The 14463-nt window shown below is 40.7% G+C and overlaps 2 protein-coding genes across 7 annotated transcripts in view; one reads left to right on the forward strand and one right to left on the reverse strand.

Moving 5' to 3' along the window:
• LOC135919908 (DDB1- and CUL4-associated factor 11) overlaps nt 1-14463 on the forward strand; it is a 106815-nt gene that overhangs the window by 57720 nt on the left and 34632 nt on the right. For all 6 annotated transcript variants that reach the window (XM_065453918.1, XM_065453920.1, XM_065453915.2 and 3 more), the window contains exons 7-8: nt 3006-3108; nt 6311-6354. In XM_065453918.1, the coding sequence (XP_065309990.1) occupies nt 3006-3108; nt 6311-6354 (147 nt within the window). The remainder of the gene's footprint in view (nt 1-3005; nt 3109-6310; nt 6355-14463) is intronic.
• On the reverse strand, nt 10240-11202 carry LOC135919900 (uncharacterized). Its single transcript, XM_070532670.1, has one exon. It carries the CDS (start codon nt 11200-11202, stop codon nt 10240-10242), a length of 963 nt encoding a protein of 320 aa, XP_070388771.1.

Below are 14463 nucleotides of genomic sequence, written 5' to 3' on the forward strand. Positions count from 1 at the left end.
TGCCAGTGCCGACTTCTTCACGTCACGTTCGACAGCATAAACGATGTCTTATTTTTCTTATATGCTGAGCACCCGGCGTCTTTTTTATCCGAGCTTCAGCATGATGCGACTCCTCACTTAAACGACGCCACAACGCTCTCTGGGTACGGCGCCGAAATGATGTTGATGTTGATGTGGCTTCACACGCAAACACACAGGGTGCTTGGAGGCCGTGGTTCAGATCTCTGAGGCTTGTTGTTCTGCCGGGCCACCTGATGGAGACGAAGCACTGCCGTGTTTGCGCGACGAAAAGTGGGAACAATATGTTTTAACCGATACACACGCAATAAGCTGGTACGGTTTATGCGGAAACAAAACACATTATGTTCAAAGGCCGCTGAGTCGGGGATTTGACTTTACTACTTTTAAAACGAAACTACTGTTTAAGCGGGTTTTATTTAACGAGGTTTTGCTGTATAAATTAGTGATAGCCGTCAGCTCTGACACCGATAAACAGTGTGGCCAAAGTTTAATTCCTGTGCGAGCAGCTGAGCGTGAGCAGGCAGTAGTCGGCTTCTTCCGGAAGTACGTAATTTTTATCAAAATTCTGTATGCAGGTTTTCGCTTACTTCAGCCTGTTTAGTAAACTGTGTCAATAAATTTACGCAGTAACAGTAAGAAGAAGCATATTGATCCAAATACCCTTCTTGATTGATGTCAGCTATCAGCCAATAGCAACCACCTATGAGAACCTTGCATATGATGACATTTGCAAAGGGCCAGCAGCTTTGAAATGGGTGAGGAGAAGGCTTTGTTTGAAAAGAGAGTGTTTAAGAAAAAGGTGACTTAGTGCTCCACATTTAAGCTCCACATGCCTCGCACGGCTGCAATAGGTGGCTGACATGTTCACAGCAGCATATGTTATTCACAGACTGTTTTTTCACCATATGCAAGGTGTGCTTCAGGAGCCCTTTAAAAGTAAAGAACACTGTTTAGCTTAAATATTGATATTGGCCAAATTGGGATGTTTTGAATATTTTTCCTCAGGTCTAAAGTTTGTAGCAAAATTTCCAAGAGAAAAAAAAGACATAATGAACATCACTACCAGGTGTCATGTTACAGCATGTATAACATGACACCTGGCGCCAAGTGAACAGCATTTTGCCCTGTGCATTTTAATAATTTCAATGTTACCTTCATACCTGATGAAAAATAACAATACATCCAAACCTACAGTGCAGCTATTATAAAAATAAAGAGTGCCAGTTGCCTTTGAAGGCGCAATAAAGAGAAACACTAAATCAAACTTTAATATCTCAGTGTATTGTCTGTTATATATTGAGTGCACTAAAAAAGGCTACATACCCCTTCAACATATATGTTGCCTTTTTCTTTTATTTGAACACACAGGATTTATTTCTTTATGCGAGCTTGTTGCCTGGTGACACGCACTTGGTAATACTCTCGTATCATGAATGTGAAGTGTATTACGCTGTGTTTATGGTCGCGCACTTGCACGTAAATATATATTTTTGTTATTGTTTGGTAACAAGGAATGACCTATTATTAATAAGGAATGACCTATCAGTCTCTTTAATTTAAAGGTAAGCTTCTCTTGTGTATAGGTTACACATACGCATATTGAAGTATCCACACACCCCTAGGTGTTTAAATGCAAATATGTATGTATATTTTTAATATCTCATGTATGGTTGGTTTAATGCTAGCTACTGCTTATAGCATGGATGGGATTCCTGTGCCGATTGAGCCATTTTGATACTCACACAAACTGCTGTATCAAATTGCCATGAAAGCTGAAAAATGACCGAGATTGTGCCACGTTGCGTCAGAACAGTTTGGCAGCTTTGGCTGTAGCAGGCGTCAGCAAGATCACCGACGCAATTCAGGGCACTGTGTTGTAGGTCTCGGAGAGTGTGTAAAAGTAACTTTCATATTCTGGTTGACAGTTGGGGCAAACAGCCACACTCAATTAATCCTGCTGAATATAACTTAAGGTAGCGGCATTCATTTATCTTGCTGCCCGAGCTGGTGAGCGAGGGCAGGCGAGGAGGTCTGGGGCCTATTCACATCTCTCTATTGGTCCAGTGGAGTCACGCGATTGTGCTGGTGCCATTTGTACAGACTGCTGGCCATGCCTTCTGTTTTCTTCTTTTTTATTTCTTTTTTCTTATTCATTTTGCTTGTCCGACAAAAATTCCTCACTTGTAGTGTCGCAGGTGATGACTGGTGTAGTCTAAATACTGCGGGCTATTCGTAGGCTTCTGGTAATTAATCACTTAGTTATCTTTTATTGGATTGCTTAGTTTTTTTGTTATTGGGTTGTCAATAATATTCCAACCTCCCTTTTTTCACTAATTTCTTTCGTTCTTTATTTATTCATTCTTTTTTCTTCCTCGCGCTAATCAGTTCACTTATCAATACCCCCCCTCCCCCCTCCCCCCCATTGTCCAGGCCCAGGTTCTTTCCACGAAAAGAGGAACCCACAGTGACACATCAACTTACTGACACGTGGTGCTACCTCCCATTTCTCCACCGACATTTAGTAGCACACCTCTCTTTTCAATTCTACACCCTCACCGCTAACACACCCTCGGTCGTTGCCTCGCGCACCCGCTTCAACCACTCTCCCCTTTAGACGAACCGTACCTATACATACTGTGTCGAGGAGAGTGTATGTCACCTTGAAAAAGACAAGTCCACTTGTTGAAACATTGGCTCCTGCTTTCACCTTGTTCTTGTTTTGCTCATCATATTGAATTTCCATCTCCCGCATTCCCTGTGTTTTCCCTAGGCCCTAGGTAGCAGCTAGGTCCTAGGTAGTGCAAGGAAAGAAGGAACTGTCTTGTTTATTTTTAGCTTTTGTTATCTGTAGCTGTCGGTTTCTTTTTTTTTTTTTTGTACTCCACGGTGCTATTATTTCATCACTAAAGCTTGTCATTGTTTTATGGATTTGGCCAATGGTATTATTGTTTTGCTGTGCTTCAAGTTCATTTCACATTGTGCAGACTGTGTGATACGCATCTATGACACAAGCCAAGGTGACTTCAAGCTTTTCAAGTCTGTGTCTGCTCGAGATGTGGGTTGGAGTATTCTGGACATGGCTGTTAGGTGGGTTACAGCTGCTTCATGCACCCTCTGCAAACGCAGCTTTTTGTTTTGAATAGAACTGCGCATTTATGTCTAGAAATGTTAAGGCAAAGGAGTTGATAAGCGTGAAAGTTGGCATTGGTAGCATTAGAATTTGGCTTGTTAGGTAATTCAGTTTTCAACAGTCCCAAACACGATCGGGACAGAGAGAAGATGATTCACAATCACTGACTTCCAACTACTATATTTAATACACATATAAAAAAATGAAGTATTCATCTTATGCCATGTCCTTCTGTCCATTTACTCCTAGACGTGCCAACTCCTTGTTTGAAAGTGCCAGTGATGTCATACTAATATATGATGTGCCTAAGAGACACTTCATTGGGTTCCAAAATTTAACAAGTTACTGGATTGTGGCTGTGCAGAATGTTTCTTTGTGTCTATAATCTGGACCACTATCACACTGCTGGCAATGGAATGCTAGTCATGTATTCCTTTTGCCTCTGACATTATCCTCATGCTCGTTAAGCCTATCATTAGGCTTATCATCCTCATGCTCATTGGGTCTATCCGCAGCTCATTAAGCCTGTTTACTTGTATAAACACAAGCACTGAACAGCAGTGCTTGTGTTTGGACATCTTTCTGCAAGCCATTTCTTCCCGCCCTTTAGTGCTTTGCACTGCATTCACGCTGCAAGTTCCACAAGACACATGCAATCCTCTACCAATTGAGCTACAGCTGCCGCAGTAGCATTGTTTGCTGTCTTGAGTCTTTGTGTACATGTACTAAACCTAGCCCAGAGAATGTTAGCCAACGTCACTCATAATCATGGTGGTGGATAAAGAACATCCTTTCAGCTTGTTTAATGAACAAAGTCGCCGCATATGTCTAGTGTTAAAGAACACCGCACAACAGATCCTTGCTGACAACCTTGGTTTTACACGTCTTGCATGAGCAGAGTGGTCAAAAATCAAACATTGTGCCTGCCATGCTTTCAGAGCGTTCCAGGCTTTTTGTTTTTCAAATAGTGGTAGTTAGGATCAATGCCTACGATGCTGAACCAGCCTATACATAATTATGCTGAACTTTGGTATTGGCGTATCGCAGCTGTAAGCGCCACATCAGCAACAAGATTTCTGTGTGTTTATTTTTGTCAGGACTCGTGGCAGTTGTCAGCGTGTTTTGGCTGACTTTGGCAGCCAAGTAGGTTTATTTACCACGTTTAAAAAGTGAAGGACCCCTTTATTTTGATTACCAGATTATTGTTACTCTCAAAATATTAATTTATGCTCACTAACCTTTGCTTGCAAGAGGAGATTTTACTGTTTCTGTTCACCCCTTGGCAACCAACAGTATATTTCAGAATGTTTCATGTTTTGCATGAGGAGGCTCAAGATTGAATTCAGACCTGTCTATTTTAGAGAAAACACATTTATGTACAGTCATCCCATGAAGTTAATAACATCAATGTTGTGAGAGAAAATCACAGGTCAAGAACACGCATGCCATTCCTCACTGTTCCATCATACAGGCTACTATACTGCTTGTCTGTTGCCATTTTCTCAAACTGATGGAATTAGCTGTTGAGAATGGTGCAGCCAAGCAGCTGTGGTATTTACCCTGTTCTTGTACAATTAAGATTTAACCTTTTAAGTACCAAGCCTGAGCTGTCGCCAAGGACGAGCCATAGTGAAATATCGCCAAGGACGAGCCATAGTGGATAGCCACAACTGCTTCTTTGCTCACCGAAGATGAGCCATGCTCATCAACTCAATTCACATCGTGAATTTGAATTTAGGCACTTGAACATATTCATCTATGCTTTCGCTTCCTTTCGGTATCATCAATCTATATTCAGGTAATTATGTTCAAACCTCAAGTGTGTGCTAAGGGAAACCCTATCTTTCAGGTCAGATATATTTCATTGTTTGGGGTGACCATAAAAGATAAACAGCTCATATATCTTTCAAGTCTGCATGTAATGTGCAATAATTTGATAGAATGAAAAAATATTGGTAAATTTTGCACACTTTACAAAAGAACTTCTAGATTTAAAAAGCTTAAGGCACATGTGTTGTTTAGCTAGTGTGATAGTTACACTTTTGGAAATATGTCATTGTTCTTTGTTCATATATGTATTAGTTCAAGGGGAAAGTTCAGATGAAGGCAGCACATCCCCTTGTCTGTTCAAATTGTCCATGAACATTGAAGTACATGTTATATCTTTGTATCGTTGCATCACTCTCATGCCCTATGGCCTCCTGAGATAGCTGTTGTTGCAGCTGCCCCAGCAATCTGGGAGGTGGTAGTGTGCTACTCTTGGCAAGTTGGAAGGCTTCATAGAGGGTAAATTTAGGGCTGAAGGAGCAGTGTTAAAAAGCAGTGTCAGTCTGTCTGCGGGAAGAGAGAGAGCAAAAGCAAGAAGAGAAAAGGCAGGGAGAGTTAACCAGACGAGCACCTGGTTTGCCACCCTACACTGGTGGTAAGGGAAAGGGGTAATAGAAAGAGGAAGAGAGTCTTTGGGAAAACCAAATAAATGTGGATAAGCTACACTTTCATTTCAACAGTGAATGTATATTGCTTTTTGTTTTTTAATGGTTGACTGCTGTTGAGAAAAGAGTGTCGGGTTGATATACTAGTATGCCATGTGTAGTTGGCTCTTATTCCCAATGATGTGGTGCTGCTCCTCAATTGCGTTTGCAGCATTTCCTTTCTTATGGAAACATTTTTCTTGGCAACTGCAGTACATTTGTTGCTGTGGAATGCTAATCTACTTATATGGCGTGACTTGATTTTTGCTGTCCCATGAGGTATTGTAAAAAAAAAAGAAAGCCACCATATTTTTTAATGTTGCTTGTTAAACGTGTCGTGTATTCAAGATTTCAAAAATCATGATTTTGAATATTTCCTGTGGACTAGCATAGTCTGCAAACATCATATTATTGAATCTCCTTTCTCCAAAGTATTGAGAAAGGGGTCCTGTAGCCAAAATACTGATATGACGAAATATTCAACGCTACGTGCCCAAATGTGTGAATTCTGCTTGGTGGAAGAAAATATGTAATGTGACAACTATGCTGCCACTTCCATAAATGGAAGCATTGCTTAAATATACTTGGAAGATGTCCTAAATCATGTATGTAGAAATGTTTCTTTGATACTAGATCTTCATACCTTGCAGTCAATGTAAATGCTGCTCTTTTCATTTTTGTTTTTCAGTCCTGATGGTCTCTGCTTCGTGTATTCAAGCTGGTCAGAATATCGTAAGTGTGCTGCTCTTTAAAGAGCCACTGTGTATCAGAAAAAAAAAAAGGACAAAGAATCAAATCTGTATTTGAGGCCAGAAGACTTGCTCAACACACTAACAATTTTTCTGTCCCTTGAGGCCCACTGCACATAGGAAAAGAAAAAGAACCTTCAAAAAGTTATTGGTCGTTAAATTCCTTCTTGATGGAATTGTATCTTACTAAAGAGACACTAAAGAGAAAAAATTATTTGAGCTGTATTAGTAAAGTAAAATAAAAAACTCCCTCTTACAGAGGGAAGAGGCTTGGTAGGCCAGAGGAGATGCAAAAATAAAAGGCCTGGCAACACCTCTGTAATGTTCCTGTACCATCTTGCCATGATGTTATGGATTTTTATGGTGTCTGCTCCCGTCTAGTTAAATTTTCATCAGTAATGACAAACTATATTGTACTCGAAAAGAGCTAGACAGAACTTGGGAAGTTTCAAGAACTTCTAGTCAACCGGCAATGGGATGAATATAAAAAAAAATTTAATATGACATCTTGAAGGGGCAGTGCAAGACAACAAAGACAGAAGGCAGGAACACACAGAATAGCACTGTCCTGTGTCTTCCTGCCTTCTGTTGTCGTCGTCTTTCACCGCCCCTTCAAGATGTTCAACCAATACCAACTTGCCCAAACGTCGATCCTTCTTAAATATGACATAGTGGCACTGGGTTTCTTGCACGGAATTGAAAAAGGAAGATTGAACTTTTTGCCCATTTTATCTTCTAATATTCAACATGTTACTGCAATGTTGACAAAAATGGAGTTTTTAAAGAATACCTTAAGATTATCCAGTCTAAGCTGATCTAGTGTTTATGTTTAGTATCCCTTTAACACTTTGCTTGCAACTATATAATGAGGTATGACAGCACAACATTGAAAACACTTTGGCTTATTACCAGTGCTTGAACAAATCCTGCACGATCCACAAATATTTATGAAAGTTTGAATTCACTTTTATTTTTATAGCCTAATGTGTTCAGCGTGCTGGGCAACTGTTTTATTCAATGTATATACTGTGAATGTACACCTATGATCAAAAGTATGTGGGCCAGAGGTCGTGTTAAAGAAACCTAATTTCAGGCAACACAGGCTGATAACCGAAAACTGACAAATGCATTGCATTTGCTTGAACTGCCGTCTTCAGTTTCAGGTTACACGCCAAGGGATCAGGGTAATTCAGTATTTTTTTTTTTTTTCTCAGAAACAGTTCTTATCATGAATGTGTACTCCCCTGAGCAAAAGTATATGGACCAGGGATTCTGCGATAAAGCAGATTTTCTTCTCTGCCAATGAATGTAACTTGAAATTGAGAACTCTAGTCTAAACTTGGCATTGCGAACTTTCCAGTGAACTCCTCAATTTTATTTTGTTTTTTAGCGAGTTTTTTAGTGAGTTATTTAGTTTTTTTAGCGAGTTTGTGGTCCGTAAGCTTTTACTCACAAGTATACATTTTGTTGCTTAAAGTTGTGAAGAAATGACTTAAATAATAGTTTTAGCTCGCATAAAACATGTTGGGTATGCAATGACCTAGTGGATTTTTTAACAGCAAATTGCTATGTAGAATTGCTAATTTTGTTTATTTATACTTTCAAGCTACAGCTGGCTTATTAACTATCATTAGTATACACATTAGTTTAAGAATGTTATCTCATAAATTGCCTGGATTCCTTCATAGTTTTTTCATTCATTAGGTTTACCTCGAGAATAATGAATGTACGCTCTTTTTGTGGTCTTTTTTATCCAGACCTTTGTTTTTTTTTCCCTCTTATTCTTTCTTCTAGTACAGTGTAGATTGTTTATAAAATAAATTATGGTTGCTGTACAAACTGTCCAAGTCATACAGTATGAATATTAGACAGTTTTAGCAGAGCATTAATGGTCCGCTATGCTCAGGCCAGTGTATCCTCACTTTTTATTTTTTATTTGCACGATACTGCAGACCTCATGTGGTCCTAGCAGGTGCTCAGCAGCTGATCAGCAGAAGACTAGTGGAGAACTAACGCGCGTGTGCACAGAGCGCATACTCGCAGCAGAGTGTACAACGCTGCCCGCGTTCTGCTTTAAAACCGGTAGAGCGGAGCTGGAAGGTGCATCTTCTCAGTTTCTTTGTTGCTATACATCCAAGTTGAGAGTGCACTGCTGACGTGTCTGGGAGACGTGCTCATCAAATAAGCGAACCAACGCTCTGCTAAAACTGTCTATTACAAGGTGTATGTTTAATGCAGCAACAGTTAAAAGTCCACGAAATTGGTCAATCATGATGTCATTGTCTGCACCTTGTATTGAGCAAGCGCAGTAGAGGCAAGGGTCTTGTGATAAATGCTAGAGGACAGTAATGATTTCACTGCTCTCAGAGCTTAGCCTTTCTGTGACTATTCAGATTAGGCAGAAATGTGAGCAAAGTGTTTTCACCAGGCATTTTTCTAATAACAGTGAAAAAAAGAACATGGAGAAAGCAGTAGTCTGCACATAGTGACTCGTATATATATATATATATATATATATATATATATATATATATATATATATATATATATATATAGGCATGTTCAGATAAGAACGGTAATTGAGGTCCCATGACTATTTTTTGTTTTCAATGAAATTTTTATATCTGATGGGCAAATGTGTCCACACAAATGAATGAACCTTAGTTTTGCAAGAAACTGTAGTTTTCTCGGAAAAAAATCGTATGTCACAAAAGGTGGAAAACGTCGTTTTTGCCACTTCGCAAAGTTGCAAGTTTAGAGCCTCACTGCATCCACAATAAATTTTTTCCGCTCTTAAGTATTTTTCCGTTATCTCTTTGTAACATGTACTATACGAACAAATAAAAAAACATTTTTTCTCTGTGTCAATCTTCTAAATAAAAAATCCCAAACTTCGCTTCCGGAGCTATTCGGTGCAAAAAAGGCACTTTTCAGGGCAGCCTCAGGGCAAGATGCATAAAGATATCCACACTTAATCTTTTTCTCAGTATTTTCCAGCTTCTTTTACTCACTTTAGGCAAGTTTTGTAGTTCTACACTTGACAGATATATTTCAATATGGCCTCAAATTTGGCCGAAGTTCAAAAACGTCAAAAAAGTGACAATTTTGACTGGGATTTTAAAAAAGACATCATCGAATTTCATTAAAATTTGCCTGAATAATCCTCAATACTCGATAATATTAGGGTAACAAAAAAGTGTTGCATTATATTGTTTTAAAGTATGAAAATGAATACAAATTGAGTTCATGTTTTTGTTATCTAGAGTTGCTTATTACTGCCTCTTACAAATAGTAACTCTCAGAAATTTGTTTTAGCACTCACTGAACTTGGTTACATTTTATTTACCACAATATCCTAACCATCCTCAATGTTTGTAGAGCTTCTACTCGCTTGTTAGCGGTGTTCTTGATGCGTCAAAATGGGAATAAATTCACTATTTCACCTGATGTGTCAAGAACTGGCTGGTGGCGGTCAAACGTTTTTTGTATTGCCTAATTTGTCATCGTAAATTACATTGGCATGTAATCGATTCTTTAAAAATATTAGATCATTTATCGGTGCTTAGAAAAGTTTATATATAAAAATGAATATTAATGTGTTTCTGAAGCCGACGTTTCCGCACCTGCATCTGTTTACCTCTGTGTTCAATGGTTCGACAGGGCACTGTCAGGAGACAAAACGTCGTCTTCTGAGGGGGACAATTTATCTGCAAGGTTTTTAATCAGCAGGAGTTTTAATCAGGATTCAATTTACAAATGGCATGCCGCTTTATGTGCAGATTGCAATTCAGAAAATCGTAACAATAAACGGCAGCAGTTGACTTCGGTATGCACACATTACATTGTCCAGCCCAAAGCACAAACCAGATCACAGTCTCTTCCATTTCGAAGCAGCGGTGGATGCCACGTAGGATGCACTGCCTTCATTTGATTGAACGTACTTCCACATGTGGAGTGTCTGAACTCCAGGCACTTTCTTTGCTGTTTTCCATTCTTCCTTCTTCATTTCGCGAAAGTCTGCAAGCTCCCTCTGTGGGAGCTCCAGAATGGTGATATTCTTTAGCGTTCCTTGAATTGCGTCCACGAAGCCGCTGGCTGTTTGTATGGCCTCACTTGCAGGCTTCCGCAAGTTGTGGTGTGATGCTCGATGTTTCACAAGCCCACCAACGCCGTCGCAAGCATTTTTGCCGTGTCCAGTGGCTGAAAACATCCATTTCATCTCTTGACATTCACTGCGTTGTAGCTCATGAAACTGATATTTATTCTTGAAGTGAGCGGGAGCCCCGTCGCTCACATGCGTTACCTTGGTGTAGATTGGCGCGTTGTCTTCCTGATGTGCTTTGATTTTTGACAGAGCCAAACATGCATGAGCTGAATCATGAGACATATCGTTGGAAATAACGGCGTAGTTCCGAGTCGATTTTCTTGACGTGACAACGCAGGTAAACACGGTGACCTGCTTTTTCTGCGAATGGTACGCTTGTACTGCGTTTGGAAGCACAACTGTCCAGTTTTCGGCGAAATCAAAATGCAAAACAATTGCACCTCTCTCGCAGCTCTGTTTTTCTTCATGTATTGCTTTTGCTTGCACAGATCTGATATAGTTGTGGGGAATCCATTTCATGGTCATTCTTAGAAATTCTCTCATAAATGATGAAGCGGTCAGAGTTTTTTTAACTAGCTCACAATATTCCCATGAAGCAATCAACACCTCGTCCTCGCTGCTCATATCAAAATTTTCCAAAGTGAAAATGCCATCTTGTGGACAGTTCTCACAATTCCTGAGGAAACATGACGCAGTAGGTTCCTGGCAAACGCAGAGACTCTGCATATCATCGGGAGAAAGCGACCTTCCGGAGGCGTTCTGCAGTCCCACGAGGCACAATTGAAAGTTTGCACAGCACACGCAAACACACACTTGCCACTGTGGCGAGCATTTCACCCACTTAGGACGCAAAGATATGAATTTTGTGAGGCCAACCTGGGAGGCAGGGTGAGCTTGCTTGTAGAGGCGGAATGCTTCTCGCAAAGACCGCGTCATGAACCGTTTAGGTACCCATTCCTTCTCTACCTCCTTTTCGATTCTCACAACATCCTTTTTGTTCGGTGTCTGTCTAGAGCAATCGAGTTCATCCATGGTGTAATATTCTAAAACGGTGGTAATGTCTTCGTGTTGTAGCTTACATCTTGTATATCGCTCCTGTGTTGACCGTACGCCTTCTTCATCCACCATCTTCTTCGATTTTTGAATAACGTACCTCGTTGCCTCTGGAATAACTTCCTGCACATATTTTACAGTTAGGTTACGTGGTAGCAGTGTCAGCAGCTGGCAACGCTCTTGAAAGGACGTACACCTATTGTAGGCAGCATGTAGGTTGTCTTCCCACCTGCTGCATTGCACACACTTTTCTTGCGACGCACGCGAAGTCTCTGGGAGATTATATGCTGCCTGTATCCCTGATCGTATTTTCGTCACCATAGCTCTGGCCACCTCTTCCTGCTTTCGCTTTGCATAGGAAAGTCTGAGGCGTTTTTTAGAGTGCTCGGTGGCTTTAGGGGCGAGATTTCGGAGTTAAGGCTGACACTGGAGTTTAAGTTTTCTACGATTTCTTCTCCAGGGTGGAATTCTTCGAATGTTTCGGTCGACTCTGCCTGCATATTATCTATGTCTTCCTTGAACCGACGGTAACAATTCTGACAGATGAAGTCACTTTCTCGTACTCGGAGAGCTTCTTCGGGAAGTAGGATTTTTTTGAGAGCAGCGACATTGAGTGTCTTTACGCTGCGAAAATTACGTCCGTTTTCAATTCTCTGTTTGTGCCTTTTTGAGTAGTTGGCACAAAACGTTCGCCGCGGAAATCTCTTCATGAATGTGAAAGCTCACCGCTTCCGAAGATTATCGTGGGACAGAAGAGCAGGTGACAGATGCAGGGCCCAGGGTTGCTTTTCCAAAAAAAGGAGATGGACAGATGGATTGATTTTTAACACAGGCTGCCCGCCATCGACACTGACGCTGGTTCGGTCTGGCGTACGAGCTGAGACTGAGATACCAAGTATGCTTGTCGTGGGAGCCCTCGAGCGCAGAGAAACCACATGAGTACAGAAAACGACCCCACCCTCTACCAGGCCTGCGAAACGACACGCGAAACTCAAGATCCGAACAACGTCCGCTCATGGGGCCTGTCTCGGTCGAAGGTCCAAGGCTGAGGCATAACTGCCAGGCGTTCCGTGCGTTGCGATGGAAAGATGATAGCCGCAGCTAAAGCCTCCGTGCGCCTCCGTGCGCCTCCGTGCGGTGGCGGCACACATGGTGCTATGAAATTCAGGGTCGCGCCAGGCGTTATATAGCTATAGGAGCGGCTGCCAAGTGCGGTTCATCCATGGAGCGGCGGCAGCTCGTTAAAGGCATCTTGAGAGTAGCGACGGGTGCATTAAATGTTTGCATAAACGACCACTAACCACACGTCACTCCAAAATAACGTTCTCAAATATGCTTACAGTAAGTTAAGTCCCACTGCTAGAAGCGTACGAAAGCGAATAGGAGCTTTAGACCTTTGATGGTAAGAGAAAAAAAAACTTAAAAATCACACTTTTGAACTCTGCAACTGTAGCGTTTAAAAGTTTCCCACAAAAAGACAGTACTAAATCCAGCTTCTCACGATAGCGCATCCTAAGAGAAAATACTGAGCAATCGTAGGGATTGAAATCATGAACTCACTTATGTATTCATTTTCATACTTTAAAACAATATAATGCAACACTTTTTTGGTACCCTAATATTATCGAGTATTGATGATTATTCAGGCAAATTTTAATGAAATTCGATGATGATGTTTTTTTTTAATTCCAAGTCAAAATTGTCACTTTTTTGACGTTTTTGAACTTCGGCCAAATTTGAGGCCATATTGAACTATATCTGTCAAGTGTAAAACTACAAAACTTGCCTAAAGTGAGTAAAAGAAGCTGGAAAATACTGAGAAAAAGATTAAGTGTGGATATCTTTACGCATCTTGCCCTGAGGCTGCCCTGAAAAGTGCCTTTTTTGCACCGCGTAGCTCGGGAAGCGAAGTTTGCCATTCTTTATTTAGAAGATTGACACAGCAAGAAAAAGTTTTTTTATTCGCTCATATAGTACACGTTGCAAAGAGGTAACGAAAAAGTACTTATGTGCGGGAACAAATTATTGTGCATGCAGTGAGGCTCCAAACTTGCAACTTTGCGAAGTGGCAAAAACGACGTTCTCCACCGCTTGTGACATACGATTTTTTTCCGAGAAAACTACGAAGTTTCTTGCAAAACTAAGGTTCATTCCTTTGTGTGGACACATTTGCCCATCAGATATAAAAATTTCATTGAAAACAAAAAATGGTCATAGGACCTCGATTACCGTTCTTATCTGAACATGCCCATATATATATATATATATATATATATATATATATATATATATATATATATATATATATATCATTTTTACTTCAGTGGGAGTACTGACACAAACATTTTTGTCTAATCGAAGAACTGAGGTGGTGTTTGGTCACGTGGTATCAGAACCACTGATGCTCGGGTCAGTCAGTCCATTGCAAGGGCTGCAGGCTACGTAGTGACCGTTTCGGTGAAAGCCGAGTATATTAAGCACATGGCATAATAATTATTCGGACACCAATAATTTGGACATGTTCGATTATTCAGGTTGCTTTGAGGCGCCACCATTGGTTCAGTAAACTTTTGTGAAAGTGTAACCGAAATTTCGAAACCTCACGGCGCTTCGATCAATAATGCAGGCTTTGCCTGCATGATGTGTGATGTGATAAGAGTCGAGCAGAAACAACAATATTTTGGTTTTGATACGTTGCTGGCATGGTCATCGGCCTCATTGCCAGCACCTTCTCAAAACCGAAACTAACGGAGTCTAGTTAATCCCACACTGACTGCACACAAAGCCCAGAACAAGCCAAGCTTAGTTTGCCAAGCCATTGTAAAGGCTTCATTGTCGTGCAAATTGTTCCACCAGGAAGTGATGGTGGTGTTGGTTCCATCCGTTCAGCTTTTGTTAGTTTGCATGTGTCCTAGCAGCTTCATCAAGCTGTTC

This window comes from Dermacentor albipictus, chromosome 1 (genome assembly GCF_038994185.2).
Source record: "Dermacentor albipictus isolate Rhodes 1998 colony chromosome 1, USDA_Dalb.pri_finalv2, whole genome shotgun sequence".
NCBI classification, from domain to species: domain Eukaryota; kingdom Metazoa; phylum Arthropoda; class Arachnida; order Ixodida; family Ixodidae; genus Dermacentor; species Dermacentor albipictus.